A 16,751-nucleotide genomic window follows, 5' to 3' on the forward strand; every position below is an offset into this window, starting at 1 on the left:
CTTTCGATCAGTCACTAAATAACATTACCTTAGTATTTGCAGTAATCCCTGACTATTTCCCACACTATGTATAGGGAAAAAGAAAAGGAGTACTTGTGGCACCTTAGAGACTAACCAATTTATTTGAGCATGAGCTTTCGTGAGCTACAGCTCACTTCATCAGATGTTTACCGTGGAAACTGCAGCAGACTTTATATACACACAGAAATCATGAAACAATACCTCCTCCCACCCCACTGTCCTGCTGGTAATAGCTTATCTAAAGTGATCAACAGGTGGGCCATTTCCAGCACAAATCCAGGTTTTCTCACCCTCCACCCCCCCACACAAATTCACTCTCCTGCTGGTGCTAGCCCATCCAAAGTGACAACTCTTTACATAATCAAGTCGGGCTATTTCCTGCATAGATCAAGGTTTTCTCACATCCCCCCCACCCCCATACACACACAAACTCACTCTCCTGCTGGTAATAGCTCATCTAAACTGACCATTCTCCAGGTTTAAATCCAAGTTAAACCAGAACATCTGGGGGGGGGGGTAGGAAAAAACAAGAGGAAACAGGCTACCTTGCATAATGACTTAGCCACTCCCAGTCTCTATTTAAGCCTAAATTAATAGTATCCAATTTGCAAATGAATTCCAATTCAGCAGTTTCTCGCTGGAGTCTGGATTTGAAGTTTTTTTGTTTTAAGATAGCGACCTTCATGTCTGTGATTGCGTGACCAGAGAGATTGAAGTGTTCTCCGACTGGTTTATGAATGTTATAATTCTTGACATCTGATTTGTGTCCATTTATTCTTTTACGTAGAGACTGTCCAGTTTGACCAATGTACATGGCAGAGGGGCATTGCTGGCACATGATGGCATAGATCACATTGGTGGATGTGCAGGTGAACGAGCCTCTGATAGTGTGGCTGATGTTATTAGGCCCTGTGATGGTGTCCCCTGAATAGATATGTGGGCACAATTGGCAACGGGCTTTGTTGCAAGGATAAGTTCCTGGGTTAGTGGTTCTGTTGTGTGGTATGTGGTTGTTGGTGAGTATTTGCTTCAGGTTGCGGGGCTGTCTGTAGGCAAGGACTGGCCTGTCTCCCAAGACTTGTGAGAGTGTTGGGTCATCCTTTAGGATAGGTTGTAGATCCTTAATAATGCGTTGGAGGGGTTTTAGTTGGGGGCTGAAGGTGACGGCTAGTGGTGTTCTGTTATTTTCTTTGTTAGGCCTGTCCTGTAGTAGGTAACTTCTGGGAACTCTTCTGGCTCTATCAATCTGTTTCTTTACTTCTGCAGGTGGGTATTGTAGTTGTAAGAAAGCTTGACAGAGATCTTGTAGGTGTTTGTCTCTGTCTGAGGGGTTGGAGCAAATGCGGTTGTATCGCAGAGCTTGGCTGTAGACGATGGATCGTGTGGTGTGGTCAGGGTGAAAGCTGGAGGCATGCAGGTAGGAATAGCGGTCAGTAGGTTTACGGTATAGGGTGGTGTTTATGTGGCCATTGTTTATTAGCACTGTAGTGTCCAGGAAGTGGATCTCTTGTGTGGACTGGACCAGGCTGAGGTTGGTGGTGGGATGGAAATTGTTGAAATCATGGTGGAATTCCTCAAGGGCTTCTTTTCCATGGGTCCAGATGATGAAGATGTCATCAATATAGCGCAAGTAGAGTAGGGGCTTTAGGGGACGAGAGCTGAGGAAGCGTTGTTCTAAATCAGCCATAAAAATGTTGGCATACTGTGGGGCCATGCGGGTACCCATAGCAGTGCCGCTGATCTGAAGGTATACATTGTCCCCAAATGTGAAATAGTTATGGGTAAGGACAAAGTCACAAAGTTCAGCCACCAGGTTAGCCGTGACATTATCGGGGATAGTGTTCTTGACGGCTTGTAGTCCATCTTTGTGTGGAATGTTGGTGTAGAGGGCTTCTACATCCATAGTAGCCAGGATGGTGTTATCAGGAAGATCACCGATGGATTGAAGTTTCCTCAGGAAGTCAGTGGTGTCTCGAAGGTAGCTGGGAGTGCTGGTAGCGTAGGGCCTGAGGAGGGAGTCTACATAGCCAGACAATCCTGCTGTCAGGGTGCCAATGCCTGAGATGATGGGGCGCCCAGGATTTCCAGGTTTATGGATCTTGGGTAGTAGATAGAATATCCCAGGTCGGGGTTCCAGGGGTGTGTCTGTGCGGATTTGATCTTGTGCTTTTTCAGGAAGTTTCTTGAGCAAATGCTGTAGTTGCTTTTGGTAACTCTCAGTGGGATCATAGGGTAATGGCTTGTAGAAACTCGTGTTGGAGAGCTGCCGAGCAGCCTCTTGTTCATATTCCGACCTATTCATGATGACAACAGCACCTCCTTTGTCAGCCTTTTTGATTATGATGTCAGAGTTGTTTCTGAGGCTGTGGATGGCATTGCGTTCCGCATGGCTGAGGTTATGGGGCAAGTGATGCTGCTTTTCCACAATTTCAGCCCGTGCACGTCGGCGGAAGCACTCTATGTAGAAGTCCAGTCTGCTGTTTCGACCTTCAGGAGGAGTCCATCTAGAATCCCTCTTTCTGTAGTGTTGGCAGGGAGACCTCTGTGGATTAGTATGTTGTTCAGAGGTATTTTGGAAATATTCCTTGAGACGGAGACGTCGAAAATAGGATTCTAGGTCACCACAGAACTGTATCATGTTCGTGGGGGTGGAGGGGCAGAAGGAGAGTCCCCGAGATAGAACAGCTGCTTCTGCTGGGCTGAGAGTATAGTTGGATAGGTTAACAATATTGCTAGGTGGGGTGAGGGAACCATTGCTGTGGCCCCTTGTAGCATGTAGTAGTTTAGAAAGTTTAGTGTCTTTTTTCTTTTGTAGAGAAGCAAAGTGTGCGTTGTAAATGGCTTGTCTAGTTTTAGTAAAATCCAGCCTGTGCTGAGGTAACTATCTGCTTAACTAAAGCAAAACTAACAAGTCTTTAAGACAGGTTTCAGAGAGGCAATTGTGTGTGCACAATGCAGGACTTAGCCATCTATTGCCTAGTTTTTCATTCAATTCTGAGTTTAGTTTGATAATGAAATTGAAATACATTCTAACGCAGTGCTAACAAAAACTGCCTGTCTTCCCTGTGGTCCTATCTAATGTAATGACTGGATTACATAACTGTGAATATTGTTCAGGTCCCTCATTTCTATTTCTCAGTTAATAATTAATATGATATTCAAGCGGTGCTCAGTGACTCCCACAACTGTAGTAGCATGGATTTTCCGCATACCACAGATTTTAAAATGGGCAGAAATGTCATATGGTATCCAATCATCCTGTCAGAATGATTTGATCAAACCAGTCTATAAGACTATTTTCTTCCCATGCATTCCCTATCTTAGGCTTTCATACTGCCATCAGTGTCTGAGCCATCTTCCATGTGAAATCAGTAGCAATAGTGAAGTTTCTAGAGGAATTCATGAAGTCTCTGGCATTTGTCCCTTTATGGGGTAAAAACCTTGCTTGGGGGATTTGTTTGTTTGTTTGTTTTGGGTGGAGAACTATACTGTGGTAATAATTTTTGACCCCTGTTCTGCAATATACAGTTTTGTATCAGTGTCTTATCTGCCACTTGTTAGGGTCTGATCTGGGAGATGGTCATCACTGCTTGTGAGATGGTGAGCACTTTAAACTTCCATGATTTAGCGTGTGATCATTTTCCATAAAAGTAAATGGAACTGAGGTAAATGGGATCTAGATTGGGCCATTAGGGCACAACTCTGCTACCAGCTTTGTACAATTAAGGGTGCAGAATTTTGCCTTTTGCCTTCGCTTTGTTAGTGATTAATTTCACAGCCGTGGTAAAGAATGGGCATAAATGCAATATTTGATCATTGTTGTTTATTTATTTATATAGAATGCAGGGTACTAAGAACTTTACACTCAAGTATGAAGACAAGGTCCCTGTTCCAAAGCATTTACAGTATGTGTGTCATATTCTGAACCAACCCCTTTCACAATATGTTGAGCAGTCACTCACAGTCTCACAGAGTTCAGTAGCAACACATTTGTGAGTCATTACTCATCACTGCGAGTAAGGGATTCACAATCTGCCCTGTAAGCATTTTGCAATCTCTGCTTATTTTACTGAAATAGATTAATGGCTAATACTTGTGTTATGGGATCACTTTAATAATCTCAACCTTCTGCTTAGTTCAATGGCAAGAAATAGAAATGGGTAACAAACTTTGACAAGGCTATTAGATAGAAATAAATTAAGAGAGATAATATGGTAAATAATAAAATGCACCAGAATCATACCAGATGCTGAGCACCTCCAAAGAGGTGCTCAACACCCTCACCCTTCCATTGAATTCATGGCAGAATTGGGTCATGAGTTAGGTTAAATAAGCTCTTAAAATGCTTTAGGGCCTGATTCTGTCTGTAGAATTATGGCTAGAGACTGAACAGATAAATTGCTAGGAATACAGTCTGGTCTGTCTGATCAGCCCTTCTTTTTTTCTCCCATAAGGTTCAGAGGATGGCCAGTGAGCCATTTATCATACAGGCTGAAACACAGGTGCATTTAACCTAAATCTTCCCAGAGAAGACAGATTACCTTTTAGAAGAATTCTGTCACCACAGTCTCTTTTCAATAGCCATGTCAACCACTGCCACAAAGGCTGTACATGAAGGGATCAATGGTAGTTTTATCTGAAATTGCACTCTGTGTGTGTTTCTTCCAACTGACATTCATTTAAATTCTTGCTCGAAGACATCTTTTCTCCCTGTAATAGAAAAAAGATCAGACATTCTAAAAATTGTTTCTTGGGGAACTAAAATTTAAAACATTCACTTGGCTAAGCAGGAAATATTTCTGATTTATGTGTTTAATCAACAGCCAAAGCGAGTAAAGATCTGCTTGTAATTTATAAATTGCAATACTAATATTATCACATAAGCAGCAACATAACTGATTTAATTGCAGAAGAACTAATATGCCCAATGTGAACAAAAGCCACCATATAATTGTGAGTAGTTTGCTCTAAAGAAACCATCCTACAAGTCAATAATGATAGCCCAGAAGTCCTGTAGCCTGTATCCATATCACTTCTTTATAGAAGGTAAAAATGTTAATGTTGCACACTCAGCCCACCATATGCACTGCCCCCATCCCACCCCCATTCATCTCACAGAGCAGTAAAAAGAGGAATGTTGAGAATCGTATAAGCATAAACACCTGCAATATCATCACTCTGGGTAAAATCTAATTTTTCAAATATTGTTGCATGTACTTTGCAGGTTAGTAAATAAATCAAAGTGAACTGTGTTAGCATTTTGCATGCCAGCAGAGCACCTACATGCACATGTACAAGGGCATCCTTCTCCCTGATCGTTGCAAGGTAGGGATGATGCTGTCAATCCCTGGCCAGCAAAGGTGTTAGATTTAGTGTTTGGATCCCTTATAGATTTTTTTTTTAATTAAACATACGGCTTGGGACAGGTTTTTACAGTAAATAATGCAAGGTTGGGTTTTCTAAGTGAATACCAGATTGAAATAGGAGTTTGAAACTGAAGAACAGATCGATGGCATATTTTGGTTGAAATGCATATCTTCAGACACACAAAAGATCTGTCAGATTTCCTCTGAGGTTTGGTAAGGGGTTAGCACTGATTTCCAGGGTTGTGATGAGTTTAGGAGGTCCTTTTCCTGTGTAACTTTGGGTCATCAGACAAATGATGCCAGAGAGCCACCCCTGGCCATGAGGTGTGGCTCAGGAGGCAGGCTGCCCATTTATATAACCTGATCCTGTTTCCATAAAGTCAATGATAAAAACTCTCATGGACTTCAGTGGGGCAGAATCTGGTTCTAAATTTGTTACTCATTGAAAAATATAACTCCTACTGAAAATTCTGCTTTCAATATTTACATTTTTCTTTCTTACATTCTTCTTTCCTAATTCTCCTTTGTGTGTTCTCCTTTCCAAGGTCCATGCCAGCCAAATGAACAAATGCCTTAAGACACTTTCTTCTCTTGCTTCAAAAACAGTTAAGGGCATTTGCTCTCACATGGGCTATACAGCATCAATGAGGAGCTGTCATGAAAACTGTGTATGTCTCAATTTTGGGATAGACCTCTTCCTTCGGGTGACAGGATGTATGCAGGTTTTGTCATTTGCTGCTGCTGTAGGGGAAGAAAAATCTGCATTTTTACCATCTCCCCAGGCTGGTTTTGATTTACAAGAAGAACAAGGTCAACTCTTCAATGGTTAGAACCCAAAGCCTCATTTTAAGAAATAGAGATTCAATTTATCTCATAAGTCCAGATATGTTCCTACTCTCGATGGATCTGAATCTCTAGTTGACAGCCAAGAGCAGCAGCTTCTGTACATTACAGATAATGTAATATGTTGCAATTAAGATGACCTGTCTTTATAAAGGGGTGCTGAAGTACTTGTCTCTTCTTTATTTTTCCACCTTGATACTTTTATCTTCTTTGACTGTTCTATGATATTGTCAGTGATTAAAAGGCAGCCTACAGGTCGGTCAGTTTCACTAGCCTATGCAAGAGTAGAAGCAGATATACATTTTCAGTTCTTATCTAATGTTACCAGGATTCATGGGAATTAGTAGGGAACCCGATGCTCAGAATCAGATTAATAGTTGCAAGTCAGTCACTTGTTTAAAATTTGGAGGACTTGAAGTATATCAAACCCAGAACCTGGAAAATTCAACCTGGACAACAAACTGACTTAAAAATTAAAAATCATATGAGCATGAACAAGGACAGTTTAACTAGCCTCAGTGGAATCTTTCAATCTCCCTGATACTCATGGAAAGAGCAAGTAAATGTGGTTAATCTGCCTAACCAATTATTTGCGTATAGTCGTTATCCTTTAATCAAATAATATTATATTATTTACACAGATAGTAAGCATCATGCAATCCTAAATATTGGGTAAAGGCAGGATTGAAGTAGATTCTAAGGGTCCAATTCTGAAAACACGTTAAATTAATGAGAATACTCTGTGAAATCATTGGGAGTATTCACATGTAACTTTTCTCAGGTTCAAGTTACAAACTATGCTAACGTATTCTGTAATAGTGGCTTAAGCCATTAGTTAAAAAAATTACTGTGTCCAGTCCTTTTTAAGAGGACACTAAATATGGGTATTTCAGATATGAATTATTCATTGTTAGGATGAAAGTGCTCTGCAGCCTGCTTCCTGTGACGGTTACCTTCACAAAACTCTCTGCATGGGCCTGATTTCACTGAGAGTATGAGTGTCTTCTACCAGAGGAGTTAAAAATACAGGTTTTCACAAATATGGGGCATTTGAAAAAAGTTAATAACTGAAATGCTTCTCTCAATGGGCGAGACCTGACTTTTAAAGGGTGCTAAATTCTTCATTGCAGAAAACCCAGAAAATCAGCTTCAACTCTGACAAGCCCAACCTCTTTTTGGTTGAATCAGGCCCAAAGTTACCAATTTTTGTCTTTAATTTTGCAGTCATGGGCATCGGGTAACATAGGGGAAGGCTGTGCCTCTCCAAACATATAAATAACTAGTCATGCAAGGGGAAAGTCCGATGTCTAACCCTATAGCATGTAGTAATACCCATATTTAAGAGCTATGTGCCCGATCCAAAGCCCTATGTGCCCGATCCAAAGCCCATTGAAGTCAATAGAAAGGATCTCTTTGATTTGAAGGGTTTTGGATCAATTTTAAAGATTATTATTCTGAGCCTAAGTAGCATCCTAATGTATGTATTGGCTTTGCCTAATAACTTGTGGTCACTATACAAATAAAACTTCAGCTTTTGCCACTCAGCTGTCCAGTATCACTGGTGCCAGGTTGCCATGCCGCTGCTGAAGCATTCTTCTTAAATTCATTCTTCTGAAATATCTGGCTTCTGCTGACTTTAGATGCTGTGGGGAATTACACGTTTCATAAATACCTGCTTAGCACTTTGCAGATGATGGGAGAAAAGAATAGGAGAAGAGAGGGAAATGAAGAATGGTGAATAAGATAAGGCTGGCAGGCCTTTCCAAGAGGTGAAGTTATGATGAGCCTGGTGGTTTCAGTAGCATTATACTTGCTTGATGTCAGCAAAGTGATTATTGCCTGTTGAGTCTGAATAGATATTTCCATAGTCCTAATCTGTCCCTTGTGGATCTTTAGGATAAGAGTAACTCTTAGGGGCCTAATCCAGAGCCTATTGAAGTCAATGGAAGTCTATTACAGAATAATATTTAGATAATACTGTGCTTATATGGCTCTGTATAAATAATAATGATTGACAGAGACTGAAAAACCATGCGCATTGAGTTGCAATAAACAAGGCAAACTTTGTGGAAACTTTTTACATTTTCTGACCATGTTGCTAGACACCTATAACTGTAAATTAATTGCAGATGGTAGTACTGTTAACACACTCTCCAGGGAAAACTACTGTTTTTTTCTTACTTTCAAGTTTGAAGCAGTTTTAAAGGACTATTTAATTTGGAAAAAAAATGTACTCAGCAATTGACATTTGATTCTCCGCTAAAGTAATACATGCATTTATGGAAAATGTTGCTTTAGTTAACATCGTTCCTGGCAACTAATTAGAAAACATGTTGGTGGATATATTTTAGAACAAAAAGTATGCTGAGCAAAGCTTCATTTAATTTGAACTTCTCATCTTGAAAGAACGTTTTTAACCAAACTGCTGAAAGTGGTTGATGAAGACATGTTTTCTTTCAACGCAGTTAGCAGTTAGAGAGCCTTCAAAGGCCTACAATGAGCTTTTTCCCTTGTTTTAATGTGGCTACATCTACAAAGAAAACTTGTGAAGCAGTGGAAGTCATTCCTACTCTTTGAACTCTCTCTAACAAATTTCAAAGTGCTGAAATAATTGTTCCTGTTAACTTCCACCACATGAGCTTCATGTTAAGGGGCAAAATGTACAGGTTAGAAGAGTACTTTCAGCAAAATGGACCATGAGGCCCACTTAATCAATGAGTCACAGTTTAAACAGTAAGCTTAAGGATCTGATTTATTTAAAATACATTTGTCTTACATAGGTATTTGTCTGTTTTAATGTAAATCCTTAGCATGAAAGTAAAAGGGATTACTTACTGGAGTGTGGTTTCAGAATTAAGAAGAGTGTATTCACAGCTATTAAAATGCAGGTGGAGCGGTGTATTTAGGTACTTAGTGGACTGTTGGCACTTTCATATCATCATTAAGAGACACCGTCAGTTTTGAGAGCTACCCACATGAACCTCAAAATTGGAAACAGAAGTGACATAGATCCTTATTCAGTAAAGCCGCATTAACATCCCCCTCCCCACGAGTGTGCACAAAGCTGGTATTAGACTCACTGGCATCATCCAAAGGTCACTTCTTTGGAAGCTGAAATCCAAAATTCTTTTCAAGTGATCAGCAAACTAAATTTATGCTGTGAAGGAAGTTCATACAAAAAGAGAAAGGGTAGCATTTGGAAGCCAGAGAGAGAGAATTAGACAAAACTCAAAATTAGAGCCATTTGAACACTGGATAAAATTAAAATGCATTATTCATGAAATACATTATCTGATAAATAGCTTCCAACTAGCTCTATGCGAAATAAAGATCTATGATCCATCCCCTTAGGAGCATTGTGCCAGTACTTAATAGCACTTATCTAGCACTTTTCATCCACAGACCTCAAAGGGTTTTCCAGCATATATATGGGGAAACAAATACTGAGAGGGTAATTGACTTACCAACTGTAACAAAGCAGGTCAGTGACAAAGCTAGGAGGAAAACCCAGGTTTCCTGACATACTGTTTGTGCCCTATGGACTAGGCAGCACTGCCTCCTGAATTCAGTCCTATTCTGCACTTAAAGGAGTCCCATCAGACTCTCTTGTTCACCCTTGAACTTGCCTCATGCCTTTTTTAAATCGAATAATCACCTTTTAAATAAATTTGCTCCATCTGTTCTGCCCCCTGAGCCACACTTGGCTCTTTTCAGCCATGGTCTCAGCTCATGTTGCCCCCAGACGCCTTTTCCAGCAGACCCAAGAGCTTCGTTCTCCCGTCTGTACAGCTTTGGCTTCTGTTGAAAAAGTGAAACAATGAACACTGACACACAAGGTTGTTTTTTTTTCCAACATATTTTTTTTAATTCTAAAAAAATAAATTGAAATGCACAATCATTTTCCCTTTTTGGTTTCAAAAATGTGATATATTTAATAATGTTCCTTTCATCCCTTTCTTTAAATTCTGAAAACCAAAAATAAAATATAAGATTATCACCTTTTGGGGGCTTTTGTGTAGAGCAGGGGTGCTGCGGGCTGGGTTAGGTGGGGGGAGGGATGTATGCTGTGGCTGGAATGAGTGGGTGGGATTCTCTTTTGGGGGCTGGAGAATATTTTTTGTTCTTTGCTTTGTTTCTTTATGTCTATTTGGAAGTTTTAGTGCATGTCCAGGGCATCTTCAGCTTTCAGAAAAACACTTCTAGGTCTGTTCTTAAGACTTGAAGTGGATAATAGCACCAAGTGCTTCCTTTGAAACAGCTGGTGCTGGCCTCTGCTGGATTTAGGATACTGCACAAGATGGACCGTTGGTCCAATCCAGTATGGCCATCTCTATGTTCAATATACAGTTCACGTCACACGTACATTGATATGTGGCAGTATACGAGTAAAGACATGCGCTGGGGCTTATAGTGGATTGCAGATTGAACATGAGTCAAAAATGTGATGCAGTCACTAAAAAGGCTAATGTCATTCTGGAGTGTATTAACAGGAGTATCTATGTAAGACATGGGAGGTTATTGCCCCACTCTACTCAGCACTGGTGAGGCCTCAGCTGGAGTATTATGTCTAATTTGGGTTGCCACACTTTAAGAAAGATGTGGACAAATTGGAGAGTCCAGAGAAAAGCAACAAAAATGATGAAAGGTTTAGAAAAGCTGACCTGTTAACATTCAGTTCTCCAGCTGCCCCCTGCTGTGCAAGCAAGGTATAACACTGCATGGTGCAGAAATTCTTTTGCAAGGGAGAGAAAGTTTACAGGACTTCTCAAACCATGATTGTACAGGCCAGTGCTGCCGGACATGTCATGAAATGAGAGTGCAATTAAAACATCCAGGTAGTAGGTTTTCAACAAGCAGAAAATTCACCCTGATTTTTAGTAAATTTTGTACCCTTATTTTAGAAGCCACAAAGTGTCTTACAAAAAAATCAAAGAAAGCAAGTAAATTTGTAATAATACTATTTTGCAGTATTGAGTAATTGACTCTAGACTTTTGGGTGTAGCATGTGCACCACATGTTGCAAGAGTTGTTCCGGTGAGCACTGACTATCAAAGGGCAGATTCACATAAAACCTACACGTGCTCCTAGTGTGTAAATTAAAGTTGCTCTCAGGTAAAGACACAGAAAACTCAAGTAAATGATGCATGCAGTATTTATGAATTGGGTACCTAAGAGATTTCTGTCAATTGAACTCCCTCTGTAACTGGCAATGGACTGTGTACTGTTCAAAATGCAAATAATTGATACAGACTTAAAAGAATATTATGCTATCTTAAAAGAAAACCCTTCATGCCTGATTGTCTTTCCAGAATCAATATTATGGATGATGGAAGCCTCCGAATTGTCAATGTCACTAAGGCAGATGCTGGAAGTTATTCATGTATAGCAACAAACCACTTTGGTACGGCTAGCAGCACTGGAAGTTTGGTGGTGAAAGGTAACAGCCCTTATTACACAATACTGATACCTCCTCCTTCATCTCTGATAGAGAAAGAAGAAGCCACACATGTTCCACGCTTCTTAATGTCTCCGATCCTGCGTGGTACTGACTCCCAGCAGCTCCCACTAGTCAATGGGAGCAGTTGCTACACATTCCCTTCTGCTGTATGGCTCTGTGGAGTATACAGAGATTGCTGATTTTCAAATATCAAAGCTTACCTAATGCCATTCAGTATAACTGAGGCCAAAGATATGTTAACAGTAAAATCTGTTTGATGTCTTGAATAATATTTATTGCAAGTTGGTACTATGTTTTGTGATATATATAAGATTAAACTGAATGAAATATAGGAACATAAGAATTGCTGCCCTGGATCAGACGAATGGTCCATTAAGTCCACTGTCCTTTCTCTGACAGTCACCAGCACTAGACCCTTCAGAAGAAGTTGCCTCCCTAATGACTAATTATGAACAGTTATGCACTATGGCCCTGATCCAGCAAAGTTTTTGAACTACATGCTTAACTTGAAACCCATTAAAGCAGGGGCGGGCAAACTTTTTGACCTGAGGCCACATCAGGTTGTATGGAGGGCCAGTTAGGGGAGGCTGTGTCTCCCCAAACAGCCAGGTGTGGCCCGGCCCCCGGCTCCTATCCGACCGCCCCGCTTCTCGCCCCCTGATGTCCCCCCCGGGACTCCTGCCCCATCCACCACCCCCTGCTCCCTACCCTCTGACCCCCCTGACCCTTATGCACACCCCCACCCCCGACCACCAGCCCGAACTCCCCTGCCCTCTATCCACACCCCCACCACCACCACCTTACCGCGCTGCCTGGAGCACCGGTGGCTGGCGGCACTACAGCCGTGCCGCCCAGAGCACCGGGTCAGGCCACGGCTCTGCAACTGCTCTGCCCAGAGCGTGGCGCAGAGTACTGAGGTGGAGGCGGAGGGGAAACAGCAGGGGAGGGGCCGGGGGCAAGCCTCCAGGGCCAGGCACTCAGGGGCCAGCCCACCTCTGCATTAAAGTCAGAATATCCATGGAGGAAGTTTTTTTACCCTAGGCAGTTAATGGCTAGTTGATGTCCTTTAAAAATGTTTATCTAATCTAATGAAACTGCAGATGTCTAATCCTTTTAAAAGTCCTGGTAAACTCTTTATACGTGCAGGTTTACAAAATAATATGCAACTTTTGCCCGTGCAATACAGCTTTTTATTTTCCAAAATATAATCAGTGTGATTTAACACGATTTATTAATTCTTGCCACTGGGTGATATTCTTTATACATCCCACAAATCCCAAGTGTATGCCCAGAAATTCTCTCTCAACAAATTTTTAAAAAAAGTAAACATAAAATGTTTGATCAAAGGATTTAAAGTTCAAATCTGTTAAATGCAGTGACACTGACAAATGTTTTAAAGTTATGCACTGTTATGAGAAGTTGCATGTCTGATGAATTATTATAGGCAACAGGTATATAGATTATTACACTGATAAACACTCTCCATCTCTCTCTTATTTGTGGAAAATGGTATGCTGGATAACAGATCAGGAGAGATTGATTTATTATTTTGTAATCAATCACAGAGCTCTAATGCTGTCAGTTTTAATTCTCCCATATATTGGCATTGATGGACAGTATTGGTTTAGAGGCTCTCCCTATCAATTATTTCTATAGTATACAGAGACTTCTTAAAAATGCTTTTAATGCAAGTTTAAACAGGTGCTTTTTATAATCAGAGTGGGTTTAAGCAGTGAATCCCAGGATAGCTGGCCCTGAGAAACACAGTGATCCCCCATGTTTCTTTACCTGCTACAAACCTGTGTGTGTGTGTGTGTGATGCAGCACCAGCATGTTCATGGAGCAAAATCATCCCTAAAATGCTGGGTGTGCACTTGTGTGTGAGAATAGGAACTTTCCCAATTATATTATTAGATCTTCTCTCTATCTTTAATTTTACATGCTTCTCTTTATATTAGAAAAGTTTTTAGGTATATTGGAGCGATCTTCAGCTGGTGTAAATTGGCATAGCTCCAGTGAAGTCAATGGGCTTCATGGAATAACACCAGCTGAAAATCTGTCCCTTTGTGTTTTGTGCTTGATACCCTTCACTTTTTCCCCTTGGGACCTCTAGATGTGCAGTGTAACATTCTGTCACTTCTGCGATATCATCTCAAAATTCAGCAGTCCTTTCCCAGGTAGAACTCCCATTGATGAGGCTGGTACATATTTAGGAATTGAAGGGTCAGGCCCCACAGTAGGACAGCACCAGCATAATGCATATTTCTTCTCTTTCGTTCATGTGCCTTTGTGCAATTTTTATTTTAAAATGAAGGCTCTAGGGGGACTATATTATGTCTTAGAAATAAATTGGACTTAACATAGTCACTTCCAGTTTGCGCAGCTTGTACAGCATGTGTCTCAGCAGATATTAGTCTCTTTGAACAGGAAGTCCCTAAGGTTAGCAGTAGGTCTGTGTTTAAGATGACTCTGGCTGTCAGAGTCATGTTAAACATTAATCCCTGTTTTCCTCAAGCTGAAGCATAACAAATAAGTGTGATTGAAATTCTGGAAGTTCCCAAGAACAGGACAGCAGGAATAGTCTTGCCCAAGGTTCTGAGCACCTCCTGTAAGGGGCAGAAGGCTTTGTGCCCCACCACTGAAGTCAGCGGGAGCTTAACACTTCAGCAGGCACAGGAGATAGCCCTGAGTGACCTCTGTCCTACTGATTTTAGTAGAAGCTGAGGGTGCTCAGCCCCTTGTAGATTTGGATCCCAATAGCTTTTCCTTAAGGAAAAGTCTAATTGTGAATCCTTTGTAAATTAATGTACTAATTTAAATACATTATTATTGCATGGAAAACATAAACAATAGAATATAACAACCGACCTTTTATTGGCACAAAAGGATCCAGTTCTTAAGTCCATTATGTTAGTACAAGAAAGCAGATAAGCTAGGAATATGACTGGGTGGTGCAATGGCCCTTCCATGGACTATGATGAAGTTGCACTCACTTATATCAGCGGTGAAATTGACCCTGGGCTCAGATCTTAAAGATGGTAGCACCAAATAAGTGTGAATCCCAGTGTGTGAACCCTCATTTGTGCACATCTCAAAACCACCATACAATTTGACACAACTAACCCCGGCGTCAATCTCAGGTCAGGAGAGGGCCAGGGCTAGACTTGAGACATTTGTCCAGAATTGTGGTGGCTATATGTGAGAACAATGCTTGCCCAAAGCATAGCCAGGTAAAGTGGGACACAGAATTTTCTTGAGGGCCAGTCCAAGACAGTGGAATGAACTCTCTCATTTCTTTGCCTTTGCCTTCTCTAAAATAATGTTGCCCCTTTTCGACCAAAGCAGCTGGTCAAAGTTCAGGGCCTTAAAGATGTTTCAGTTGCAAGTAGAAATCGATGGAGTCTGATATTTTCTTTGATGCAGTTTTGGTTATTTATAAGGAAGGTACAAAGTCCTGTGTCTCTGAATGCAGAAGGAGCCAAAAACAAAAGGAGCAGTTTCTTAGTTTATCATGCCAACAGCAGATCTTAGCTTTGTCCATGGTCACACTGTGCTTACAGGCTCCTGCTTGGCTTTCTTGCCTCTTCTGTCTCTGTTCTTGTCTGGTCTCAGATTCTGTGTGATATCTTTTCCCCCTTCCCCTTCCCCCAGACATCCCCACCCAAAACAATACTCAGCCAAAATCTCTTGGGTGGGTTCACACACATCTTTTGTCTGACACAGGGGCTCATGGTAACAGTTATGTTAATTGAAGGGTGGTTTCACACCTATCCGTCTCGGTGGGGTTTTAATTCGACCCATAACAATAAACAGGGCAATATGTATATTTATCAAAAACAACCAACCCCCCCTACCAAAACAAGACACTCCACTATATGTGCTTCACCCCCTGGGGAGCAGATGAGAGAACAGTCCATGACAAAGATGTCAGTCACGTTGCTCAATGCACTACTAGAAGGTGCCCAGATACTACGGTAATGAGAGTGGTATTAGAACCTATATACATAGGTGCTGGAACTAGTGCTGCTGGGAGCACCTCCACACTCCCTGGCTTGAAGTGGGGTCTTCATGATATCCAGGGTTTCCAGTTTGGTTCAATGGCTCTCAGCACCCCGACTATACAAATTGTTCCAGCACTCCTGCCTCTAGAGATATAGAAGCACACTTTCCTCACCTCTGTGTGAATTGTAACATACTGTTTTAAATAATAATAATAATTAAACGCTCTGTGTTTGAGGACCAATTTGACTCTAGTCAGCCCTAATGAGGGGTTACATAGGTGTAAATGGAGGCAGAATTTGCCCTTAAGTTATGTCTACACTGCATACTTCTCCGCATGGGTAGGCAGACACGAGGTAGCTTGCTAAAACTAGCAGTGTGGCTGCAGCGGCATGTGCTGTCGTTCGGGCTAGCCACCCGAGTTCAAACCCGCCCAGCCCTCTGGGTGCATACTTGGTGGACAGTCCAAGCCACGTGCCATGGCCATACTGCTATTTTTAGCATAAGCGAGCAGAGCTAGCACAGGTCTGTCTGTCTGCCTGCGCTGGGAAGCATGCTCCCAGCTGGTGTCCAGACAAACCCTTAGGGACTGACTCTGATCTTATGTGATGCATATCAGAACTAACTCTATTGAAGTCAAGAGGGTTAAACAGATGTAAAACCAGCATAAGTAAGATAAGAACCATACCCTGAGTCTTTAGTTTAAATATAATTGATACAAGGTCTGATTTTCAAAAATGCTAAGACCCATATCTCCATATTGAAGTCAGGTGCACCTCCACAAATCAGGCCCTGACTGTACATCCATAAAAGGTTAATATTTAAAAATATTACTTTGTTTAGCTGATGCTGCTGAAAAGTAGTAATTTTGTAATTTAAGAATTATCTAATTCTTCCTTCTTCTTATTATTAGAGACAGCCTGTTTGCTACTTAGTGCAAGTGTATATATTGCATCTGGTCATTGTTTATTGGTCACATGGTTTAAGTATCTCTTCACATTGTGTTAATAACCTCTTAAGGTTATAAGAGATTAGCAAGTATTATTTTTTCATCGTCAGTGCTC

The 16,751-nt window shown here is 41.2% G+C and overlaps 1 protein-coding gene across 9 annotated transcripts in view; it reads left to right on the plus strand.

The window, feature by feature from the left end:
* Positions 1-16,751, plus strand: part of LOC140914094 (contactin-4) — a 664,334-nt gene that overhangs the window by 582,898 nt on the left and 64,685 nt on the right. For all 9 annotated transcript variants that reach the window (XM_073351153.2, XM_073351159.1, XM_073351157.2 and 6 more), the window contains one exon: positions 11,540-11,667. In XM_073351153.2, coding sequence (XP_073207254.1) covers positions 11,540-11,667 — 128 coding nt within the window. The remainder of the gene's footprint in view (positions 1-11,539; positions 11,668-16,751) is intronic.

The sequence above is a fragment of the Lepidochelys kempii genome, chromosome 7 (assembly GCF_965140285.1).
Source record: "Lepidochelys kempii isolate rLepKem1 chromosome 7, rLepKem1.hap1, whole genome shotgun sequence".
NCBI lineage: Eukaryota > Metazoa > Chordata > Testudines > Cheloniidae > Lepidochelys > Lepidochelys kempii.